The 20,177-nt window shown below is 41.4% G+C and overlaps 1 protein-coding gene across 2 annotated transcripts in view; it reads right to left on the reverse strand.

Moving 5' to 3' along the window:
- Positions 1 to 1,251: 1,251 nt before the first annotated feature.
- NDC80 (NDC80 kinetochore complex component) overlaps positions 1,252 to 20,177 on the reverse strand; it is a 64,540-nt gene continuing 45,614 nt past the window's right edge. For both annotated transcript variants that reach the window (XM_003995047.5, XM_045041661.1), the window contains 4 exons: positions 19,379 to 19,471; positions 18,009 to 18,139; positions 15,408 to 15,510; positions 1,252 to 1,685 (listed from right to left, as the gene is read on the reverse strand). In XM_003995047.5, the coding sequence (XP_003995096.2) occupies positions 1,548 to 1,685; positions 15,408 to 15,510; positions 18,009 to 18,139; positions 19,379 to 19,471 (465 nt within the window). In that variant the 3' untranslated portion in view covers positions 1,252 to 1,547. The remainder of the gene's footprint in view (positions 1,686 to 15,407; positions 15,511 to 18,008; positions 18,140 to 19,378; positions 19,472 to 20,177) is intronic.

The following is a 20,177-nucleotide window of genomic DNA, read 5'->3' on the forward strand; positions in this document are numbered from 1 at the left end:
AGAGCAGTGCTTGTCTGGGGATAGGTGTGGGACAGCTGTCAGGGGCAAGAGAAAAGACTGCAAAGGGCCACAAGGAAACTTAGTGGTGATGGATATATTCATTAGTTTGTGATGGTTTTCTAGGTGTATATGGATGTCAAAACTTACAAAAATTTAAGTATGTATAGTTTATGTCAATACACTATAAAAGGTTCAGATTCTGATTCAGTAGGTGGGGCCAAGAGTGTTTTTAACTAAAACACCAAATCCCAGGTGATGCTAATGCTGCAATTTCCGTACCACATTTGAGTGGTAAACCTCTTGAGCTGTCTTTGTAATAAACAGATGTGTCATTTGAGTGCACGATACATATGGCTGGCACCATACTGGATAGTGCAGATAAAATATTTCCATCATTGACGAAGGTTCTGCTGCATGTTAAGACTCAAGATTCTTGACTACATTGGTGACTATTAATCGTGTCCTATTATCTCTCAATTATGACCTGTCTTTGTTCATCCCACTCACTCAGGCTGTGTGACCTCCTTTCACAAAGTTTTGCTGGAATTCCATTCTGGGCTCTTATATTGTGTACATTTCATTTTAACATGTTCTTCATTCTGACTTGCATTAGAGTTGTAATAAAGTTTGAATAGAAAGTTCAACTGGGGGCAGATGTCAGTTCAATTTAAGGAGCTTCCTAACAATTTAGACCTCCAAAAATCTTACCACTTCCTCACCATCCAAAACATACGTATTTCACAGCTCCTGTGGCTGGCTGTAGTCAGAGTTGTGTAATGTGTAAGTTCCTGTGTGGCTTCTACTGCTATGAAGAGGTGTCATCAGAGGTAAATGAGAACTTCTCTAGAAATGAATTCTCATCTCTAAATAAGGGGATTGAAGATTATTTTATTTCTTCTGATTCTCACATTCCATATTCTTCTGCTTATTTCAGAGTAATGGTAGCATGAAACCAGAAAGATTCTTGGCTCTGAATAAGGAGTGAGTTGGACCATGTTTTTAGTTAAAGAGTCCTGACATTTGTATAGTTTATACCAGGGACTGGCAAACTTTGTGTAAAGGGCCAGATAGAACACATTTTTGGCTCTGCAGGCCATATGGTCTCTGTCTCCTATAATAAACATTGCCATTGTAGTATGAAAACAGTCAGATATGTCAATGAATGGGTGTGATTGCATGTGGTCCAGTTTGTTGACTCCTGGTTTAGATGAGAATAACTATCTTCTGACCATCTGAAGTTCAGTTGAGAAATCAGGGAAAAACACACTTTATTGATGTAATTTTATTAACTCTGGGTACATAATGCAACTAGTCTTTCACACCTAAAGACAACAATCCAACAAGTTATCATAATTTCAGGTTATACATACTTTAAATTAATAAACTAGGTTTATAAACGATATAAAAATATTTCACAGGCTTGGGAAGATATGGTCATGAGACTTCATTGTAAGGAGGGGTATAGGATATGTTAAGAGATTTTTCGAACCTACAAAGGACATTTAAAAATTTACACTTGTTAATAAAGTTCTTGCTTAATTTTATCTTCATTCATCAGAAGCCTTAAGTAGAGCAGCTTTCTTTTTATACTTGTCTCCAATCTCTCTAATATTTTCCAAGAGATCTTCAGACATGTATTCTTCGTATTCTCTATCAACTTTAGCAATCTGCTCTTCAAGATGTTTCTAGTAGAAACAATAAACAATTGTTAATATAAAAAACATTAATTTCTTTCAAAGAATTTAATTGTGAAGTGTACAAACAAGCATGTAACAACTGTTAAGGGCAGGAGTAAAAGGGATGCTCTTGAATCTCCTTTTATGCCCTTTCCTAATCATTTCCCCAGAGCCAAACACTCTCCTGAACAGTGCTTTGCTATTCTTTATACTTTACCCTCCACCTCACACAGATATGTATGTATGTAACTCTAAACAATATACTAGTTTAGTGGTACCTGGTTTTAACCTTCATATTTACTGAATGATATTAAATATAATATTCTTTGACTTTTTTCCACCCAGTATTTTGATTCACTGATGTTAATGCAGATAGTTTCAGTTTATTTATGTACTGCTATATAGTTTCTACTCATGAATATATCAACATTTACTTATCCATTTTACTACAAACGAATTTTTATTTGTTCCCAGGTATAGTAGGCTGAATAGCAGCCTATTCAAAGATGTCCATGGCCTAATCCCCAGAGCCTGTGAATATGTTATCTTTACACAGCAAAGATACAGATGTGATTACAGATGTGATTATGTTAAGGATATTAAGAAAAGGAGACTATTCTGCATTGTCCTGGTGGGTCCAATATAATCACAAGGGTCCTGGTAAGAGGTAATCAGCAGTGCGAGAGTCAGAGAGAAAATATAAAGACAGAAGAGAGGTCAGAGGGGATAGAAGATGCTGTGCTGTTGGCTTTGGAGATGAAGAGGGCACGAGCCAAGGAGTGTAGTTGGCTCTAGAAAATGGAAAAAAACAAACAGATTCCCCTCTAGAGTCTCTAGAAAGATTGTAGCCTGGGAGGCCCATTTTATACTCCTGACTTCCAGAAATATAAGGAAATAAATCTGTGTTGCTTTAAGCCATTAAATTGGGGGTAATTTGTTATAGCAGCAACAGGAAACTAATATAGGGTGTTTTCTCATGTGAATGATGGTTTAATGCTTTTGATATGGTGTGTGTACTTGCCAATAACCGGGTTGTTTTCTTACTATTTCAATTATACTGTAACAAATTACAATATACTAGATGGCTTGAAACAACAGGAATTTATTCTCTCATAGTTTTGGAGGATTAAAGTCCAAAATCAAGATGCTGACAGGGCCACTCTATCTCAAGGCTCTAGGGAAGAATCCTTTGCCTCTTACCAGCTTCTAGCAGTTCTGGGTAATACTTACCTTGCAGGTGTGTCACTCTAATTTCTGCCTCCATGTTCGCATGGACTATTATAAGGACATTAGTCCCTAGATTGAGGGCCTACTCTAATCTAGTATGACCTCGTCTTAACTACTACATCCACAAAGACTTTATTTTCAAATAAGGTCATGTTATGAGATTCTGGATAGACATGAATTTTGGGGGGAATAGTAGCCAATGTAGTACAGTACCCCAGCACACAGTGTAAAAATTTAATTAAATACCTAGAATGGAACAGTACCATTTTATTGCCAAATTGTTTTCTAAAATTGTTAACATCAATTTAAAACCTGAGCAGTATAAATAAAAACTTGCAATTCTCCATATTCTTGCTGGCATTTAGTATTCTCAAACTTTTTTTTTTGCCAATTTCTTAAGGGTGGGAAGTGGTGTATCTTTTCATATGTTTATTGGCCATATTAGCTTTCTGTGAAATTCCCATTCAAGTCTTTTGCCCACTTTCTGCACTTATTTTCCAGAGGTCATTATGTATCTGGATGTTAATTCTTTATTAGTTGTTTTTTTCCCTTTATTTATTAAAATTTTTTTTAATGTTTATTTTTGAGAGAGAGAGAGACAGAGAGAGAGAGAGAGAGAGAGAGAGAGAGAGAGAGAGAGAGAAAGCACGCACAAGCAAAGAAGGGGCAGAGAGAGGGGGAGACACAGAATCTGAAGCAGGCTCCAGGCTCCAAGCTGTCAGCACAGAGCCAGATGTCAGGCTCGAACTCACAAGCTGCGAGATCATGACCTGAGCTGAAGTCAGACGTTCTACTGACTGAGCCACCCAGGTGCCCCTTCCCTTTATTTATCTGACAGTGAGAGCGAGAGCAAGAGCAAGACTGCATGAGCAGGGGAGAGGCAGAAAGAGAGGGAGACAGAGAGAGGATCCCAAGCAGGCTCCATACTGTCAGCGCAGAGCCCAACACAGGGCTTGAATCCACGAGCCAGAGCTGAAATCAAGAGTCAGGATACAACCTACTGAGCCACCCAGGTGCCTCCCTTTATTAAGTTGTTTAAAAAATATCATCTACTTGGCACAAAAACAGACACATAGACCAATGGAATAGAATAGAAACCCCAGAACTAGACCCACAAATGTATGGCCAACTCATCTTTGACAAAGCAGGAAAGAACATCCAATGGAAAAAAGACAGCCTCTTTAACAAATGGTGCTGGGAGAACTGGACAGCAACATGCAGAAGGTTGAAACTAGACCACTTTCTCACACCTTTCACAAAAATAAACTCAAAATGGATAAAGGACCTAAATGTGAGACAGGAAACCATCAAAACCTTAGAGGAGAAAGCAGGAAAAGACCTCTCTGACCTCAGCCGTAGCAATCTCTTACTCGACACATCCCCAAAGGCAAGGGAATTAAAAGCAAAAGTGAATTACTGGGACCTTATGAAGACAAAAAGCTTCTGCACAGCAAAGGAAACAACCAACAAAACTAAAAAGCAACCAACGGAATGGGAAAAGATATTCGCAAATGACATATCGGACAAAGGGCTAGTATCCAAAATCTATAAAGAGCTCACCAAACTCCACACCTGAAAAACAAATAACCCAGTGAAGAAATGGGCAGAAAACATGAATAGACACTTCTCTAAAGAAGACATCCGGATGGCCAACAGGCACATGAAAAGATGTTCAGCGTCGCTCCTCATCAGGGAAATACAAATCAAAACCACACTCAGGTATCACCTCACGCCAGTCAGAGTGGCCAAAATGAACAAATCAGGAGACTATAGATGCTGGAGAGGATGTGGAGAAACGGGAACCCTCTTGCACTGTTGGTGGGAATGCAAATTGGTGCAGCTGCTCTGGAAAGCAGTGTGGAGGTTCCTCAGAAAATTAAAAATAGACCTACCCTATGACCCAGCAATAGCACTGCTAGGAATTTATCCAAGGGATACAGGAGTACTGATGCATACGGCCACTTGTACCCCAATGTTCATAGCAGTACTCTCAACAATAGCCAAATTATGGAAAGAGCCTAAATGTCCATCAACTGATGAATGGATAAAGAAATTGTGTTTATATACACAATGGAATATTACGTGGCAATGAGAAAAAATGAAATATGGCCTTTTGTAGCAACGTGGATGGAACTGGAGAGTGTGATGCTAAGTGAAATAAGCCATACAGAGAAAGACAGATACCATATGGTTTCACTCTTATGTGGACCCTGAGAAATTAACAGGAACCCATGGGGGAGGGGAATGAAAAAAAAAAAAAAAAAGAGGTTAGAGTGGGAGAGAGCCAAAGCATAAGAGACTGTTAAAAACTGAGAACAAACTGAGGGTTGATGGGGGGTGGGAGGGAGGAGAGGGTGGGTGATGGGTATTGAGGAGGGCACCTTTTGGGATGAGCACTGGGTGTTGTATGGAAACCAATCTGTCAATAAATTTCATATAAAAAAAAAATATCATCTACTGTTTTGTGGCTTACCTTTCCACTCTTTATGTTTTGATATAGAGATCTTAATTTTAACAAAGCTGAATTTATAAATAATTTCTTTTGTGGTTTGTACTCCTTGTGTCTAATTTAAGAACTTCTTTACAACTCCTGAGGTGTATATATGGTGCCCGTAATTCTTCTAAAAGTTAAAAATTTAGCCTCACGTTAATTTCTTAATCCATCTTGAAGTGATTTGTTTCTAGGGTTTAAGGTAGGAATCCCAACTCCGTTAATTGAAAAATTCATTTCGGGGTGCCTGGGTGGCGCAGTCTGTTGAGCGTCCGACTTCAGCCAGGTCACGATCTTGGGGTCTGGGAGTTCGAGCCCCGCGTTAGGCTCTGGGCTGATGGCTCGGAGCCTGGAGCCTGTTTCCGATTCTGTGTCTCCCTCTCTCTCTGCCCCTCCCCCGTTCATGCTCTGTCTCTCTCTGTCCCAAAAATAAATAAACGTTGAAAAAAAAAATTAAAAAAAAAATAAAAAAAAAAAAAAAAGAGAAAAATTCATTTCACCCCACTGGTTTGCAATAGTACCTCTCTCATAAATCAGTTTGTCTTTGCTCATCATCTATTTCTGTACTCTGAATCAGAGAGATTGGTTTATATGCATCAATACTACAATGGATTAGTTATTATAGCTTAACAATTTTTGAGCATCTAAACAGACAAAAAAGATTTTGTGCCCCTCAAGAAGGAAGGAGTCTAGAATAGGAGTCAGAAACCTCTTCCCGAAAAGGGCCAAATAATTTGGCTTGTGGACTATATGTAGTTTGCTGTTTCCTAGTCTAGAATACCAAGCCACATGAGGACCTACATGAGGCTCCAACCAGCAACTGCTCAAAGAAACGCTTTGCCCCAGAGGAAAAATATTCCATCTAAAGATACCATTAGATACAAACTCCTGTTTTCTTCAAACTTCACCAGTTGTAAAATTTCCCCATATTAGGTTTTAAAGATGATTGGTAGACTTATGTGCTCCTTCCATACTTGCCAATTATGTGCCAACCATTATATGTTGTGAATGAATTTTTCTTTTAGGCGTCTATTATACATCATCCTTTGGAGAATGAGAAAGTAATACTCAAATAGTTTTCTGGTCTCTGGTTAAAATTTAACAAATTAACTGGTTGAAAAAGAATCCACGGAAGGCTACAGAACCATTAAGTGGCTGAATTAGGAAGAAGTAGGTAGAATCCAGGTTTTGTGATGTAGGATCCAGCATGTTTTTCCTAGTTCTTAGGAAAGTGTAGAGCACTGGCAAACAAGAAAATGCAGATCAATGTCTTTTAGCAGAAAGGAGGGGAGGTAGGATATTGAGAAGGAAAGCCGGCAAGAGAGGATAAAAAAGGGGCCAGCCAGATGTTGAAGCAGACACTCCCCTTGCATGCTTTTGGCTTCTGTAATCTTGCTCGCCTCTTGCATCAGCCAACTGTCTGCATAACACAACCGATAGTGACCCCCCCATGCAGCCAATAAGATGTTTCCAAGTACCCAGAAGCTAGTCAGGCATAAAAGAAGGCCAGCACCAGGGCTCAGGTGTTAGCCTTTGGAGAGGACTCTGCTGGGCTGGCACTGGTACAAAATAATCTGTCTTTTCTGATTCCCTGAGTGCATGCTGCTTCCCTCTTCCTGGGTGCCAAGTATTTGCTGTAACATTTTTGGTGCGTTGGCCAGGAAGTCGACAGCCACGCTGGCCTGTTGAGCCACCACTGTTGGAGGCCAGCGGAGAGGCCACTTATCACCAGCCCATGTGACGGAAAGGAAGGCGTATCCACTGGTGATTTCACTGGACCCCAACCCTTGCCGGGCCTGACAACAGCCGGCCACCACTGTGCTTGAACGGACTCCAGGGGAATAGAAAAGGCCTGTTTCAGGATGTCAGATCGGTAAGTGTCCCGGGGACATCAGAGTGAGTTCAGGATCACTCTAGAGGTGAAAGGGGAGCTTGATCACCTCCCAGGTGACAGAGGTATGACACAGAACAGGGAACTCTTGGGTGGAAGTCTGTAATCTGTCTGAATGTGTGTGTTGAATGCCTGTGCTCCACGGTTTTGGCTACAGAGCTTGAGTGGGTCCTACCCTGAAATTCCGATGACCTCATATGGCTCAAGGCAGGATCCAAGTCAGGGGTTTTATACTGACCTGCCAATGCTAAGAGATGTCTAATCCCCATGAGGGGAGTGGCCAGGCAGATAAAACAACCTCTTCTCTTGTGTTTGTCTTGTGACATCGTACATTGGGAGGGACCCATCTAGGATACTAGGATTGGGGGGAAATTCCTCAAAACCAATGGTTTTGGAGTATATGATTAAGAATTTTAAAAAGGGATTTTCAGGTGACTATGGGGTCAAATTGACCCCCGGGAAGTTACACACCCTCTGTGAATTAGAATGGCCTACCTTCGGTATATGCTGGCCCCCTGAGGGCACCCTAGCTGTTTATAAAGTAGTTACTGGAGACCCGGGCCACCAGAACCCATTCCCATACATCGATCAATGGCTGGAAATAGCCCCAGTCAAGCTTCCTTGAGTCCGGTTCTGCGTTAATAGTAAGGGCCAATGAAGGGTCTTAGTGCCACGGGGCGAGAAGAAGACCTCACAGCAGAAAAAATTGCCCCCCATCTTCCAGGAAAATTCAGAAGTTCTTCCATTGCTACCACCATATGCCCCCAGCACCCCATCAGTTGAGGGAGGGAAACCTCGCCTGCCTGACAGTCTACTCCCGTCAGTCTCGTCTCCGCCAGCAGCCAGTCCACCCCAACCAGAGACACCTGAACCGGTAGGAAGATGCCTTAGGTCTACAGCTCAAGGTCCAAGGTCCCTAATGGCAATTCAGATGCCACTGTGGGAGACTAGGGGAGACTAGGATGCCACTGACGGGATCCTATGAGAGGGGGGATCAATTTTCTACTACCAACCATTCTTCACTACTGACCTCCTCAACTGGAAACAGCACATACTGCCCTACTCTGAGAAGCCGCAGGTGATGATAGATCTCCTAGAATTCATATTTCAGTCTCACTTCCCTGCTTGGGTTGACTGTAAGCAGCTCCTGCTCACCCTTTTCAACACAGAAGAGCACCAATGAATAGTCACCGAAGCCAGAAAAAGGCTCCAGACTCAGGCACCAGATGGACAACTAGACTTTGAGGCTTGGGCATGGGAGGCTATGCCCAAAGAGAACCCTGCTGGGACCCCAACACAGAAGTGGGAAGGGCCAGATTAGAAAGATACTGACTTGCCTCCCTCCAAGGGGTAAAAGCAGGGGTCAAAAGCCCACCAACATGGCAAAGGTATCTGAGGTCCTAAAAAGCAGAAGAGAGTCCAGCTGACTTCTATGAAAGATTACGTGAAGACTTCAGATTTTACACTCCATTCGACTCAGAAGCTCCCCAAAACCAGCACATGGTAAATACTACCTTCATGGGATAGCCCTAAGTGACATTAGACAGAAGTTCCAAAAATTGGAAGGATTCTCTAGAAAGAATCCCACTGAACTACTGAAAATTGCCAACAAGGTTTTTGTAAATTGGGATTGAGTTGCTAGAAAGGAGGCAGACCAAAGAATGAAACAAAAGGCAGCTCTGCTGGTCACAGCCTTGGGGCGACCATCCCCGTCTAGAAGGGGCCCCACAGAAACCACAAGGGATTCAAGAACAAAAATGAAGGGCACCACGGGAACAGGATCAATGTGCCTACTGCAAGGAATCTGGACACTGGAAAAATGAATGCCCCAAATGCCAAAAGGGAAAACCAAAAACTTCTGCTCCAGCCTGCCACTACTAACCAGAACCACATAAGGCTGACCTGATTGGACTGGCAGGAGTGGACTCTGATTAGGAAAAACTGGCTTTATCCAACTGGACCCCCATGAGCCCATGGTCAAAATGAAGCCCAAGGCTAGACAACAGACTTCATGGTCGACACTGGGGCTGAACACTCTGTGTGACACAGAAGGTGGTACCTCTGTCTGGTCGAGAAGTCACCATCATAGGAGTCACTGAGATGCAAACCCAAAGGACATTTTGTGGTCCCCAACAATGGCAGCTGGGTGGTCGCCAAGCAGTTCATGAATTCCTGTATCTACCTGACTGCCTGGTCTCACTGTTATGTAGAGACCTCCTTGACAAGTTGGGTGCAGGAATAGCCTTCACCTTGGATAGAGAGATACAATTGTGCCTAAATGAAAAGACCCAGCCCATGATTTTGTCCTTGATGATTCCACGAGAAGAGGAACGGAGATTATACACTTCCCCTCCTGGTGAGCCAACTGTGGCCCCCAAGCTAGAAGCTGAATTCCCTTCAGTTTGGGCAGAAGGAAACCACCCTGGTCTGGCAAAAAAAAAAACACCCCCTAATATTAACTGACCTAAAGCCAGGGACTCAACCAGTCAAAATACACCAATATATGGTCCCACGGGTGGCACACCTGGGGATCAAGACACACTTGGACAGTTTACTCAAATGGGGACTTCTAAAATGATGTCAGTCCCCATGGAATACTCCCCTGCTGCCTGTGAAAAAGCCTGGGACAAATGATTACCACCCTGTACAGGACCTAAGAACAATTAATGAAGCAGTCATCACACTGCATTCAGGGTTGCCTAACCCATACACTCTACTAGGACTCATACCCTCTGAGGCAGGATGGCTCACATGTCTGGATTTAAAGGACATCTTCTTCTGTCTCTAGCTAAGGCCTAATTGTCAACCCCTATTTGCCTTTGAATGGGAAAACCCTACCACAGGGGCACAGGAACAATTCATTTGGACTAGGCTGCCACAAGGATTCAAAAATTCACCAAACTTGTGGGGCGCTGCCATCTGACTTAGCCAGGTTTCCGGGATGGGACTCCTCCAATAAATAAATGGACAATCTCCTGCTAGTCAGTTGCATGCAAACCAAAAGCTGGGAGGAACCAGGGCCCTACTCAGGCTACTATCAGAGGCGGGATACCGGGTATCAAAGAAAAAGGCACGGATCTGTCAACAGGAAGTTAAGTATTTGGGCTTCAAAATTACCCAAGGTAAATGGATGGTGGGAGCCAAAAGGAAACAGGCAGTCTGTGCCATTCCAGTTCCCACTACCCGTGGGCAGATCCGAGAGTTCCTGGGAGCAGCAGGATTCTGTTGAATATAGATCCCAGGGTTCTCGGAGTTCGCTAGACCTCTATACGAAGCACTAAAGGGGGGAAGAAAGGGCACCCCTTTTTTGGGACCCTAATCAAGAAGAGGTATTCAAGACCATAAAAACAAAACTTACAGAGGCACCAGCCTTGGGACTCCCAGATGTACCACGAGATTTCAACCTGTTCGTACATGAAAGCAATGGGGTAGCCCTGGGGGTTCTCACCCAGGAATTTCGTTGGACCTTGGCAAAGACCAGTGGCATACCTTTCAGAGCAGACTGACTCAGTTTCAGTAGGATGGCCACCCTGTTTGAGGGCCCTGGCAGCCACCACACTTTTAATCAAGGCAGCAGATAAACTCATGTTGGGACAAAACCTAAATATTAAGGTTCCCCATTCTGTTATTACCATGATGAATGCCAGAGGGCAACACTTGCTAACTCATGCTGGGATGACACAATATCAGGAACTATTATAGGAAGACCCATGAATAAGACTGGAAGCCGTAAAAACTCTAAACCCTGTCACTTTCCTGCTGGCAGCGGTGGGGCCCCCAGAGCATGATTGTTTAGAGGTACTTGATGAAGTATATTCTAGCTGACCCGAACTATCAGACAGGCCCTTACAAAATCCTGACCTCATCCTGTACACCGATGGCAGCAGCTTCATGAATGAAGGCATGCCGGTTATGCAGTAATCTCTGATTTTGAGGTCATAGAAGCAAAGGCCCTTCCACAAGGGTGGTCAGCCCAAAGAGCAGCTGTGGGCCCCAATAAGAACACTAGAACTCAGTAAAGACAAATGGGTCAACATACACACTGACTTGCGCTATGCCTTTGCCACTTTACATATACATGGGGCTCTCTACAAGGAGAGGACTTTTGACTGCAGGAGGAAAAAAAATAAAAAATCAGGAAGAAATCTTGAAAATATTAAGTGCAGTCTGGGAACTAAGGGAAGTAGCAGTTATTCACTGCAAGGGACATGAAAGAGAAAAAGACTCAGTGGCAGAAGGTAACTGATGGGCAGACGTTGCAGCTAAACAAGCAGCAGGAGAACAAACAACACCTTCGAAAATCATGCTGGTCCTGGAACTGCCAACTTCCCCAAGGTACACAATCCAAGAAACAAAATGGGCACAACAGGAAAAGGGAAGCCAGACAAAAGAAAGATGTTGGGTACTTCTAGACCAAAGAGTATATATATGGGAACAGCTAGCCCACCAGGTGGCTCTCCCAAAAGCATGAGCTCACCTGCTTAGGAAAAACCGCCCTTGAAATCTTACTGAGCTGTTACTATGTAATTGCTCGACTCCCATCCCTCTGTACCTCGATCTCTCAACACTGCCCCTGTGCTCAAAATAACGCTAAATAAGGCCCTAATGGGCTCATGGGAATCTAATGCTGTGGTCAAGCATCCTTTGAAGATTTGGAGGTGGACTTTACCAAAATAAGACCCAGTGGAGGATATAAATTTCTTCTGGTATTCTTCTGCACATTTTCAGGTTGGGTTGAGGCCTACCCTACACACACCGAAAAAGCAAGTGAAGCAACTAATGCTCTGCTAAGGGGTATCATTCCCAGACATGGAATGCCGTTAACCATAGGCTCAGACAACGGCCCAACCTTTGTGCCCGAGGTGCTGCAACAAGTCCAAAACCCTAGGTATCCAATGGAACTTACATGCAGCCTACCGGCCCCAGAGTTCAGGGAAAGTGGAATGTGTGAACCAGACCCTTAATTAGCCATGGCCAAACTATGTCAGGAAACTAACTTGCCCTGGCCAGATATACTACCCCTAGTTCTCTGAATATGCTGTACACCACAGACAAAAATAGGATTCTCCCCATTTGAGATCCTATACAGAAGACCCCACCTACTAGTCAAATTCAGGGGAGACTTGACAGAGCTAGGGAATTTGGAAATACAAAAACAACTAAAAGGATTAGGGAAAACTATATTTGAGATACATAGATGGGTGACAGACAAGATACCCATTTCCCTAGGAACAACTGTACACCCTCAAAAACCTGGGGATCGGGTTTGGATAAAAGATCGGCAAAGGGAACCGATGAAACCTACCTGGAAGGGACCCTATTTAGTTGTGCTAACCATGCCCATAGCCCTCAAGGTTGCAGGACTAACTGCCTGGATCCACCGTTCACGAGTAGAGGCAGCCCATCTGTCACCTGATAACCACTTGGAATGGAAAGTAACTGTTAACCAGAAAAATCCTCTACAGATCATCCTTAAGAAGATGGCAGACGATAAGCAGCCTGCAGCCAACACCTGAGAACACTCTATAACCAGAAGCTTAAGGAAATCATGAAGTGAACTAAATGAATTACAGCAACTCGTTCTCTCAAATTTCATTGTCATCCCTATTTCTCTTTCCATACTTGTTGCTATACTCTTTGCTGTAGGGGCCGACACAAGTTATTCCTGCAGATTGGCACCTCAGTCACAAACCCTTGTTAGCCTTCCTCTACTTATTAGTATCAGGATGCCTTATTCTCCTTAGCTGTATATGATCTGAGTTGTGATTGATATCTTTCTCTGCATGTTTGTTCTCTGCCTTTATAACTGTCTCCTACCTCAGGATGGAATCATTCTCTCCAATGCTGAATCAGCCTTGTCTCCTATCCCTGTTGCACATATACCTGTTCCTAACATGCTCAAAAGGAATCTTCTCCACTTACCAACCGTGTACTTGTTCCACTTACCACTGCCACTCTTGGAACCTTCCTCCCTGACTGGAGGGATGTGTCAAAGGATCTTCTGCTGTCTTTTGCCTCCATGAGGGAAAGCCCTATATTACAGGCTCAGGTTGCCCTATTACTCCACTATCTCTTCCTCTGCTCATATTGCCTTCCCTATTCCCATTCCTTCTCTTGCTCCTCTGGCCATAAAAGATGAGATAATACCATGCCTCTGTGCCATTGTTTATCCCCACATGCCAGACAGATGTTATAATGCCAGGAGGATCACTACCTTAACAGGAATGGGAGAACTTACTGGATGGGAACAATAAAAATAAGACGCTATTGGGGGCTGCCTGATCCAACCTGCCCTGATGTTCTCCATGCCTGTTGGGTCACTGCTAACCCAACCTACTGGCCTTTGCTTAGACTTGAATTGGGCAGACCACTTGATTTAGATCCCTGTCTGCACCAGGTGTTGAGTACAACTCATCGCCTCCTCAATGATACCAATCCCAGTCTGGCCAGAGCCTGATGGCTCTGCTTTCCGCAGGCCCCCCGCCCCTTTAAGCAGCTACTCCAATCACACAGGCAACTGTAAATGTTACCCTATTAATTCCTCAACCACTTATTATCATAAATTATCCAAGGACCTAATGGATGACATAGAATGAGTGGCCAAATGTCTCGTGGTTTTACAGGATCAAGTAGACTCCTTAGCAGCAGTAGTCTTATAAGACAGGAGAGGGCTAGACCTGTTAACTCCTGAAAAAGGAGGACAGTGTCTCTTCCTAAATGAGGAATGCTGCTTCTATGTTAACCAATCAGGGATAGTTAAAGATATGGCCCAACAACTAAGGGAGTGGATCATCAAACGGAGGCAAGAATTAGCAGACTCATGGAACTCTTGGAGCAACATATGGAATTGGGCATCCTGGATCCTCCCTTTAGCTGGTCTTCTCCTAATGCTTTTCATAGCCCTCCTGTTTGGTCCTTATATTCTGAACATGCTAACCAGGTTTGTTTCCTCTGGCCTAGAAGTTATAAACTCCAGATGATGCTCCAGTTGGACCATTATAGCTGTCACTACTCCCCATTGGATGAAGAACCCTACCTATCACACCCCTCCCTTTGATGCCCCTGTTCAGCAGGAAGAAGCCAGAATGGTTTTTGCCCCTCCTCCTGTGTCAGCAAGGGGTCCCTGCCCCCCACAAACTGATTTTCTCTAAGGCTACAGAAGCCTGAGAATCAAGAGGGGGTAATGAGAAGGAATGCGGGCAAGAGCAGATAAAAAAGGGGCCAGCCAGATGTCTGAGGCTGGATACTCCCCTTGCATGCTTTTGGCTTCTGTAATCTTGCTTGCCTCAGTTGCATCAGCCAGCTGCCCATGTAGTACAACCGATAGTACCCCACCCCATGGTGCAGCCAATAGAATGTTTCCAAGTGCCTAGAAGCTAGCCAGGCATGAAAGAAGGCCAGCACCAGGGCTCAGGGCTCAGCCTTTGCAGGTGATTCCGCAGGGCTAGCACTGGTGCAAAATAAACAGTCTTTTCTGATTTTCCGAGTGTGTGTCACTTGTCTCTTTCTGGGTGTCACGTATTTGCTGTAACAATATCATATGTTCTGTTTTCAATAAATGGAAGACTGTCAATGTGATATAATGAGTTTTGTTCCTCTTAATCCATTCACAATTGGAAATATATTGCCATCTAAAAAACTACCCAGGAATTTTAAAGTTTAGCATTTGCCTTGGCTTTTGGACTCCGTACAGCAGATTGGAGGAATAGTGTTATTGTTGAACTTTCAAGCTATGCTTCATGTTTCCTAAGTACTCTATTCAATATTTTATAAGTACTCTACATGAAATTAACAGAGAGGAAAAATATTTGTCATAACACATGTTCTTTCATTTTAGTGGATTCTAAAGTGTGTTGATATGTTTTCAGTATGCAGAATGTGGCTTGGCACATCATGATATAATAAATATCATTATATGCTGTTTATGTGAAAAAAACAGATTACTTTATGAAATGCACAGATGTCCCCTTACCATACCACTAAACAAGATTCTTCTGATAAATTTTCACTAGAACATATTTTCCATAGAAATGCAATTTATCATTTGTATCAGTAGAAGCAAAACGGAAATATCGTTTTAAAAAGCTTTCTTAGCATGTAGGGGAGACCTTCATACACTTACCTCTACAGACCCTACATGTGTAGCAACCATCTCTAAAAGACGCTGCAAGTTATTTCCCACTTTTCGTCTTTCTTCGGTTGTGGTCTGCACAACTAGTTGGTATCTGTAGAATAAACAGTCTTATTTGTGTTGCTTAGGAAAAACTTAATGTATCAGTTCTAGTTAGCTCACTTCTTTTCATATTCAATAAGACCACGTTGTGATTGTATATGTGCTGTTTGCTTCTCAACCATTGAAACCAAAAAACATTTTCAAAGATCCTTTGCAAGCAACAAAACAATACAGCACCAAAACCTCATGCTTTAACATATAAAACCTGGGAGCAAATGGTCTTTTTTTTTTTTTTTTAATTTTTTTTTTTTCAACATTTATTTATTTTTGGGACAGAGAGAGACAGAGCATGAACGGGGGAGGGACAGAGAGAGAGGGAGACACAGAATCGGAAACAGGCTCCAGGCTCCAAGCCATCAGCCCAGAGCCTGACGCGGGGCTCGAACTCACGGACCGCGAGATCGTGACCTGGCTGAAGACGGTAGCTTAACCGACTGCGCCACCCAGGCGCCCCCTGGGAGCAAATGGTCTTAATTGAATCTCCAAAAAGACTGTAAACTTAAATGCTTTCAGGGGCAAGGCATTAAATGCATTTGAATGGGGGAGTGGGAGTCTTACCTTTAGGCATGCAAATTCAAATTAAAAACAAAAACTGCAAGCCAAAAAATCCTTCAGCTGAGTTTTTTATCCCTAAACTACAAATAAGCAAATGAAGAGGTATGATTTTCTGAAGGGTTGTACTTCTAACCTAAAAGTGAAATTTTTTTAGTTGAGGGCCCCTTTATTGAAACTTTAGAAAAAAGAGCATATGGATTACCTATTCGGTATGTTGATTTTACATAGGTTGCATGAGAGAATTATATACAAAAAGGCAGAATATTCTTTCAAAAAGGGATGTCGCTATTTTAGTTACTGTTAATAAACAATGTGGCTAAAACTTTTCCTATGTAAGGTTTAAAATAAGGGAAACCAAGAGAGAAAACTTGACAGTGTGTAATTTGATAATGAAGAACTTCTAAGAAATGTAACATAATATATACAGTTATGCTGCTTGTTTGGAAATATGTATTTGTTCCAACTGGACTGATATATTATGTAGCAATTTGAGCATAATGCAAAATTTGTATTTGCTTATGCCATTTCCTTCCTTCCCTTTTTTTTTTAAAGTTTATTTATTTATTTTTGTACTCTCTACACCCAACGTGGGGCTCAAACGCACAGTCCTGAGATTAAGAGTTGCATGCTCTTCCAATGGAGGCAGCCAGGCATTCCTATATGCCTTTACCTTCTTGAGAAACACTAAGTGAACGTAGAAAGCTGTACTCAGCTGAATCCAGATGCAAAGGAATACACAAAACACATTGGCCCACAAATGTGTGTGTGTACCAGCTCTGTCAGTTCATTGCATTGTGTGATGAGCCACATGCCTCCACATCTGGTGTTAAATCTTTCCATCTGAGGGGCACCTGGGTAGATCAGTTGGTTAAGTGTCCGACTTTAGCTCAGGTCATGGTTTGTGAGTTCAAGCCCCATACTGGGTCTGTCAGTGCAGAGCCTGCTTCGGATCCTCTGTCCGCCTCTTTATCCATCCCCAGCTTGTACTCACTCTCTCTCTCTCTCTCTCTCAAAAATAAATAAAAACATTAAAAAAAAAAACTTTCCATCTGATTTTAGGTAATCCTCCTTCCACCCCATCTCAATAATTTACAAGTTGCAACCTTTTGAATGCTCATTCCCATAGGCAAACTTCAAGTCTTTTTAAGATAAAGTGTCATATTTATCATAGCATTTATGTATTTCTTAACCATTTACAATGTGTACAATTGTGCTAACATTTTTGTTAGGTTCCTATCTTTTGTTTGTGTGTCACTGACAGAGATTTTGAGTGTTGTGCCCTAATCCCAATTTTCCTATAAGTCCTGATTTTTTATTGCATGATTTTGTGGTGCCTATTATGAGGACACAAGTTGTGTTATAGAACGATTGTATGATTTATAGTATATAGTTTACTATATAATACATGTGATCTCTAGAAAGTATACATATCTTAAAAATACTAACAAATAGCCAAAGTATTTAAATTGATTTAAAATTTTACGTTGTTTTCAGGGTTTAAAAGTTATTTATTAATTAGATCTAAAAATAAGTGATTCCTGGGGCACCTGGGTGGCTCAGTCTTGTTATGCATCTGACTCCTGGTTTCAGCTCAGGTCATGATCTATTCATGGGATGGAGTCCTGCATCAGGCTCTGTGCTGACAGCATGCAGCCTGCTTGGGATTCTCTCCCCCTCTCTCTTTGCCCCTCCCCTGCTTGCACGCATGTGTTCTCTCAAAATAAAAAGGAATGATTTTTTATAATAGTTGCAGAATATATTTGTTTAGGGACAGTATCTCAAGTTATAAGCTGCTTTCATGTAAGTACTGTTCATTACTCCTTCTCCCCCAAATAGCTCTATAATATAAATCAAAGCAAATAAATGAAGATCTAGTAAAAAGTTAAATAATTAACCTGAAAATACACATTATAAATCTTGGTGACACAAACTTACTCTCGCTGAATAGCATCTAATTCATTCATAGCTTCACTGAGGCCCTCGTTAACAGCGCTCTCCAGCAGGTGCTTGTGCTTCTCCAAGGACTCCAGCTCATTGGCACATTTTTTGTCTTCTTCTTCAGCTTCCTATCAAGATAAAGCCACCCTTGTGGTGTGTGATACTCAAGTTCTATATACTCCATATACTATGTATACTCCACGTACCATATAGATGTGAAGCATTGAAAAAAATCAGGTCGCATCACCATTTGTATTCTCAGAATGTGTACTACTTTCCATGTAAGAGACTTTAAAATGCTCTGTTGGGAATTTTATAGTGTCAACCTAAATGCAATCTAAATGTGACCTTCTCAACAGGCCTGTATAGAATTCACTCAGCAGTATTTTCAAGTATGTACTATAGGAAATCTTATGATACTGATTTGAATTTTTCCTATGATCATCAAAAAGGCCTTTTATATAGGCAAAAATGTGGGTCACTTTCATACTACTTTTATTTCACAAGTGTATTAATTGTGCACAGGCAAAGGAGCTCAGGGTCATCAATTCTTAGGTTTCTCAAAATGAAATATGAGAGCCTTTCACTGAAGTGCTTTAAGAGAATAAACTGAGGTACTGTCATGGAGAACATATGAAAATATACCAATGATTACCAATTGCCTCATATTTCACATGTAGATCACATTACCGTGGCATATTTTCTAAAAATTTTACCCTGCCTAACAAAATGTATAGTCCCTAAACATAATACAGTACAAGGCCAAGAGATAAGTTTTCAATTCCTGCTACTTTTTTGGTGTAACCAAGTAAATAATATTGGTATGACTAAAATTTTCACCTAAATTGGATAGGTGGTAATGAACAGTCACATGAGTGCTTCCCTAAGTAAAATGCTGGCCAGAAAGGGGATGAATTAGAGGTGGTGGGAAATGAACCCACATTCTAGATTTCATACAAATGGTCTTTGAAATTTGGTCAAGATAGTCAGTTTGCAATGACTCTTTACAGGCTATCCCACATACACAGGCCTTACTGGAGGTTTATGCTTTAGGAGTACTTAACACTAAATCTCTATAAAAGGTAGAAGAGATTATTTTTAAAACATGTTTTGGTCTTACAAGCATGCAGAATCTTATAAGCAAGTCTAAAATATTAATTAGACAGTAAACATGTTCTAGGATATAACAGCCCAATTCCAGAAAAAAATCCTTTAAAAGAACAAAATAACTCTTTAAAATAAACTTTGGAAGATGAGACTAAAACACAAGTTATAGGATATGGCTTAGAGATTCAGTTAGATGTCGGAACATGTAAATATTATGACATAGTTTGGCTCACCTATATAGACTATGACAAAGTTCTTACCTTAACTTTTTGTTGGTAAAGATCATCCAGCTTTTGAACTTCTTCTTTCAGAGTTCTTACACCTCTCCTGCTTTCTGTTATCATTGTATTTAACTTGGGGAAAAAAGTTTGGTTGAGAAATCACAACCATACATCAAAAACATCTTAGTAAGTTATAGAACTTTCATATTATCAAGTCTACTAACTGAACCATGTTATTCTCACCTATCATTTATACCCCAAATTTATTATTCCCCAAAGAGGAATTTCAAACAACAATAAAAAAACTTATGTTTTTTAACATATAATACTTAAATGCAGAGTGGCATTGGTTAGGAATAAAAAATGTGGCTTAATTCTCAGTAAAATAATGATACTAATAACTTCTTCCACTAGTAGCTGTGGGAGTGTCTTTAAGCTCTATACTGTAACAATATTATACATATTACATATACTCTTAACATTTTAATATTAATTTATTAGTACATATAAGTTGTTTTGCCCTCTAGTTTTGAAGTCTAGCTTTACTTAGACTTGATCTATTTTGTTAGCTACCTAGTTTCCCATTTGTTTACTTTCTAGGAGAAAAGAGAAGTATGAATAGTGATTTCATTGGATGTCTGCTAACTGGTTATTAGTCAGTGCTTCCTTCCAAAAAGTAATAAAGTAACCACATTTAGTCTTATTAAACTTTGAGCTTTAAGATCTGTTGAAACCAAAACTAAAGAAAAAAAGTGTTTCCAAAGTTCAATTCCTGTCAACAAGTGCTAATACCAGGTGATACCAGTAATTAATACGGAACGTTTTCCAGCTAGACCAA

Source organism: Felis catus, chromosome D3 (assembly GCF_018350175.1).
Source record: "Felis catus isolate Fca126 chromosome D3, F.catus_Fca126_mat1.0, whole genome shotgun sequence".
NCBI lineage: Eukaryota > Metazoa > Chordata > Mammalia > Carnivora > Felidae > Felis > Felis catus.